Consider the following 5,109-nt stretch of genomic DNA (forward strand, 5'->3'; position numbering starts at 1 on the left):
TCTATCGTTATAACTTATTTGTACTCCGTCTTCCCAAGGTAGTTGAGTCGTATTTCTTTTTGTTTGTCCCATGGTAGTTGAGTCATTTTCTTTTTTGGTAAATGTTTTATTCTACTCTCACTTTATTATCTATCTCTTTATCCTTCTTACTTTACTCTCTCTCTTACTTTTTTCTTACCACTTTAGCATTTAACAAATCAATTTCTTAAATCATGTAACCAAATGAAATGTCACAACTACCTTGGAGGGATTATAATAATTTATTTGTTTCTTATCATGCTGAATACATAAATATGTTTTGTCGAGACTCGAAGACTTGCCAAGCCAAGAATTAAACACCAAAATGGAATTGAAGCATAGAAATAAAATCCTTAAAGATGATAAACATAAGTTATACATTGGCAATTCAAATCTGATAGAGCACTTTCTCAAAGACCTTCATATGGTCCGCCTGCAAGGAAATGGCTACGGATAGGCTCCCGTCGTTGGTCGGACTAGGCAAAACATAGGCCAGACCTTCGTACGCTATGCCACCGGGCCCCATAAAGATGGGCCTTCCCCAGCCAAAATCAGCATCGTGGACCGGGAGCCTCACCCAGCTGGTTATCCCGAGGTTAGGGCAGCAATAGGTGTGGGGCCCCCGAACAAGTTGGGTGAGGTCGGGCTGGATCTCCAAGTAATCCAGAGCCGACCTCAAGTAGTCATTATCCATTCTGGCCAATCCATTATGGATCTTACTAGCGCCGTAGCAGAGGGGCTTAGACTCCAGGTCCCCTGCCAAGGCTACTGGCGTAGCATTGAAGATGACATTGCCAAAGTAACCAGGAGGGAGCGGGGGCTGGAGCCTTGACCGCCCCTCTACTGCGGTGTATAGCTTTGTGAGTTGGTCATGTGGTAGAGCGCGCGCCTTGCAGGCGCAACGCCATATGTAGGCCGATAATAGTTCATAGGAGCTATAATTCACCAAGTCGCCCTCCTCCTTGGACTTGGTTTTCAGAGCATTCAGTAGTTGGCGCGCTAGCTTGAATATCGAAACCACTAGCTCGAATATCGAAACCACTAGCTCATCCTTACCTCGATGAGTTGTTGTAATCTTCATGGCCGGTGGGGGATGGTACTCGATGTGCTCGAATTGGGGCCGAGGGGAGTTGCGCATCCGGAGAAGGGTCCGATCTATGAATGGCGGGAGGGTCATGTCTAGCCCCCGAGCCATATCAGACCATGTGTTGATGAAGTGAAGCCCGGAATATCCGTCTGCCACACGGTGATGTATTCCCACACCTAAGGAGACTCCACCAGATTTGAAAAATGTCACCTGTATGTATAATAACCAACTTTGAATTGTTATTCACACAATCATTATATAAACAATATTCACTATAGTCTAGATTATGATATATTCCCTTAGTCGTGTCCACTTTTTTTCCGACATAGGTTTTAAGAAATGTAAAACATTACAAAAAAATGCTAATTAGTGACGGAATAGTGACGGCGACAGTTAGCTCAAGAATTAGCGGCAGATAAAATGACTGAAAATCGTTAGTCACTATTTAGTGACAGATTATTCCGTCTCTAATACTAACTTAACATTTATGTTTTCCGTTATTGAGTGGATATTGACTTACAAATCCGTCACTAAAGGTTTATAGTGACAAGTTTTTTAATGACGCACCTGCCAATACCTATTCTGCCACTAATCATGTTAAGTGCCTAAATTTCGCTAATTAGTGACGGATAATTCCATCACTAATTAGCGAGTTTTTTGTAGTAAAAGAAAAGTGAATTGAAAATCTTAGTGAACTGTGAGTCTCACTTTTACATTAGTTTTATAATAAAATGTGAGTGGATAAGTTATTGGAATATAAGGTCTATTTACCATTTATGATAAAAGTAAAAGCAAACACTTAATGGAAGATAAAAAGAGTAATATTCCAACAAAATTGTTAATCAAGACGTTTTCGGTGGTCAATTTCACCGGGGAAGGGACTTCAATATACTGATATAAATTAAGCATGGTCAATTTCACTAGGGAATGGAAGAAACTTCGATATAAGATACTCTCTCCGCCAGTCATTAGAAGTCCCATTTGAGTTTGACACAAGTTTTAAGAAATACTTATTTTGTCAGTCATTAGGAGTCATATTTGATTTCGTCACGAGTTTTAATAATTGACCATACATTCTACTATCTCATTTAACTTAATTTAGTGAAGTATTAGTTTTAAAATAAAATATGAACGTGATGAGTTAGTGAAAATGTGAAGTCTTTTGCCAAAAATAATAAAAAACAAATGAAACACTTAATTGTAGATAAAAAAAGGAAACTTACGACACTTAATCATGATGCATGGAGGGTGTCTATTGTATGGAGGGTGTCTATGGTTTGACTTAATTAAGTTTATTGTGATAAATATCTACTTTTTTATATAAATTATGTCAGTTCTTTTAGTGTACCTTCTTGATTTAATTAAAAAAATTATTTAAAGTGCAAGGACAAGTTTATTTTATTATCAAAAACTTGGATTTAATATTATTGCATGAACTTAAAGTTCGAATAAACAAACCGAACATTGCATTTCTTCACCTTAAAAGTAAGTATTTGTAAAACCCTCCATTTGGAGTATGTTTTTTTTAAGACCTGCGCATGGCTCTAAGGATGTGATATTAATATTTTTAGAAAATAAAATTATACATCCTCCGTTTTAAGGTAGTAGAGTCATTTTACTATTTTGGTACGTTCCATAGTAGTGGAGTCATTTCTCTTTTTAGTAAAAGTCAACACATTTTTTCTCACTTACTTTTCCCTCTCTCTTACTTTATTCTCTACTTTTTCCTCTCACCTACTTCAATATCTTTTTATTTAATACATTACACTCATTTTTCATAATCTCTGTGCCGAAAAGAGATGCCTCAACTACTATGGAACGGATGGAGTAATTCTTATTTGAAGAGAATTATTTTAAATTTAAATATTAAATTAAAAGCTTAATCCTTTTAGAATTGGTGGGACTATGATTATCATAAAAAATCAACCATTGATTCATTATACTCCCTCCGCCCCTTATTATTAGTCCTAATTTTCCATTTTCATTTGACTCTTATTAATTATCCCATTTCACTTTTACTACTTTAGGTAATAGACCTCACATTCTACTAACTCTTTTCACTCACCCTTTATTATAAAACTGCTCCCTCTGTCCCTTAAATTTTGTCACATTTTTCTATTTTCGTTCATCCCACAAAATTTGTCACATTTCACTTTTTTATCATTTTCAGTAGTGGACTCCATATTCCACTAACTCATTTCAACTCACATTTTACTACTCCCTCAATCCCACGTTACTTGATGCGTTTCTTTTCGGCACGAGATTTAAGAAAGTTGTGTTTAGTGATTTAAATAAAGTAAAATAGAGTAGATGAGAGAATAAAGTAAAAGAGAGAAGAGAAAGTAAAGTTAAAGAGAAAGAATAAAGTAGGTGTGATTAAATGTTTTATTTTTAACCAACAAGAGAAATGAATCAAGTAATTTGGGACAACCCAAAATGGAAAACGACACAAGTAACTTGGGACAGAGGGGGTATAAAACTAACTTTTCAACTCAATTTTCATTACTTTTCTTAAAATCCTGTCCGGTTAAAGTGTGACAAAATTTAAGGGACGGAGGGAGTAATATATAAGAATAGGACTCACGTACCATTAACTTCTTTAATCTACTTTCTTTTATATTTTTTAAAACTCGTATCGAGTCAAAGTGAGACATATATTAAAAGACAGAGAGAGTATTATTTTCTATAAGTGTATATAATAAAATGTCACTGTGGGACTGGCAACTTTGTGGACGCTCAGTATTATTATCTCTTCATTTTGTCATAAGCTGACACATTTCTTTTAGACACACAATTTAAAAAATTGATATTTAAAGAATTAAGTGAAACGAAAATAAAGTATAAGAGAAAAATTAAAAAGTGAAGACAAATAAAATAAGTGGCAGGAAAAGTATAATTTTTGTTAAAATAAGAATTAATAACTCATTTATAATATGATACTCTCTCTGTCCCCCATTATTTGTCCATTTTTGTCATTTTTGTTCGTCCCCATTAATTGTCCACTTTTACTTTTACTATAAATGGTAAGTAGGCCTCACATTCCACTAACTTATTTTACTCACATTTTATTATATAACTAATTAATAAAATGAGACTCATATTCAACTAACTTTTTAACTTACTTTCTTTTACATTTTTTAAAACCCGTGCCGAAACCAAAGTGGACAATTAATAGGGGACGAAGGCAGTATAAAAAGTGATTCAGAAATGGTGAAACGAAGAGAGTATTGTTTATTCAAAACTTTTCCATTGGAGGAAGTGTTTTCATTAAAAAAAATGAGACCAATTAACACACCTGCGCCACGAGAAGAGGGAATGCGGATATTCCCTGAGAGTAATCCACCAGCGGAATGAGGCGGGAGAGCTCTAAACTCGGAGCAAAATCACCGTAATCATCCACCGCACCGTCGGCCTCGGCCTCCACAAACAGCACGCCCTCAGCGTTACAATCAATCTCAATCCGACCGTCCTCATCAACCTTAAGCCTCCCCGCCATGGGGTAGAACGGCACCAATGCGCGGCCGAGGGCCGCCCTCATTGCTGTTGTGTCTACCGCGGCGGTGGGGCGGTAGAAGTAGACGCTGGGGGTGTGGAAATTCGGCACCACCAAGTCTACACTGGAACTCCACAGGCAGGCCGCCGGAGTCTCTGCCGCCGGCCGCACCACTTCACCTCGATTTTCATATCTATGATTAGTCTCTCGATATGATATTCATTGAATTGTTTAGTATAGTTGATGACGAAAGTGAGATCATTATATAATGTACTAAGTGGGGTTCACTTACGTCGCTTATAAATTTATGATCTCGGTTGTTGGTCGAAAAAAATTACTTTCTCCGGTTCGCATTAAATGTCTAATATTTGATCCGTGCGGGTTTGAAGAAATTGTTTGACCTTGTTAATAAAAATGAGTAGAAAAAGTTGTGGAATGTAAGTCCTACTTTTATACTCCCTCCGTCCTCAAAGAATATGCACTTTGGGTCGAATATCAGCTCTCTTCATCA

At 36.7% G+C, this 5,109-nt stretch overlaps 1 protein-coding gene across 1 annotated transcript; it reads right to left on the reverse strand.

Moving 5' to 3' along the window:
- Window positions 1-327: 327 nt before the first annotated feature.
- LOC121802957 (shikimate O-hydroxycinnamoyltransferase-like) lies at window positions 328-4,888 on the reverse strand. The gene is made up of 2 exons (XM_042202653.1): window positions 4,401-4,888; window positions 328-1,315 (listed from the first exon to the last, which is right to left on the reverse strand). Exons 1-2 carry the CDS (start codon window positions 4,641-4,643, stop codon window positions 407-409), a joined length of 1,152 nt encoding a protein of 383 aa, XP_042058587.1. The 5' UTR covers window positions 4,644-4,888; the 3' UTR covers window positions 328-406.
- Window positions 4,889-5,109: the final 221 nt, after the last annotated feature.

The sequence above is a fragment of the Salvia splendens genome, chromosome 5, assembly GCF_004379255.2.
Source record: "Salvia splendens isolate huo1 chromosome 5, SspV2, whole genome shotgun sequence".
Classification (NCBI taxonomy): domain Eukaryota; kingdom Viridiplantae; phylum Streptophyta; class Magnoliopsida; order Lamiales; family Lamiaceae; genus Salvia; species Salvia splendens.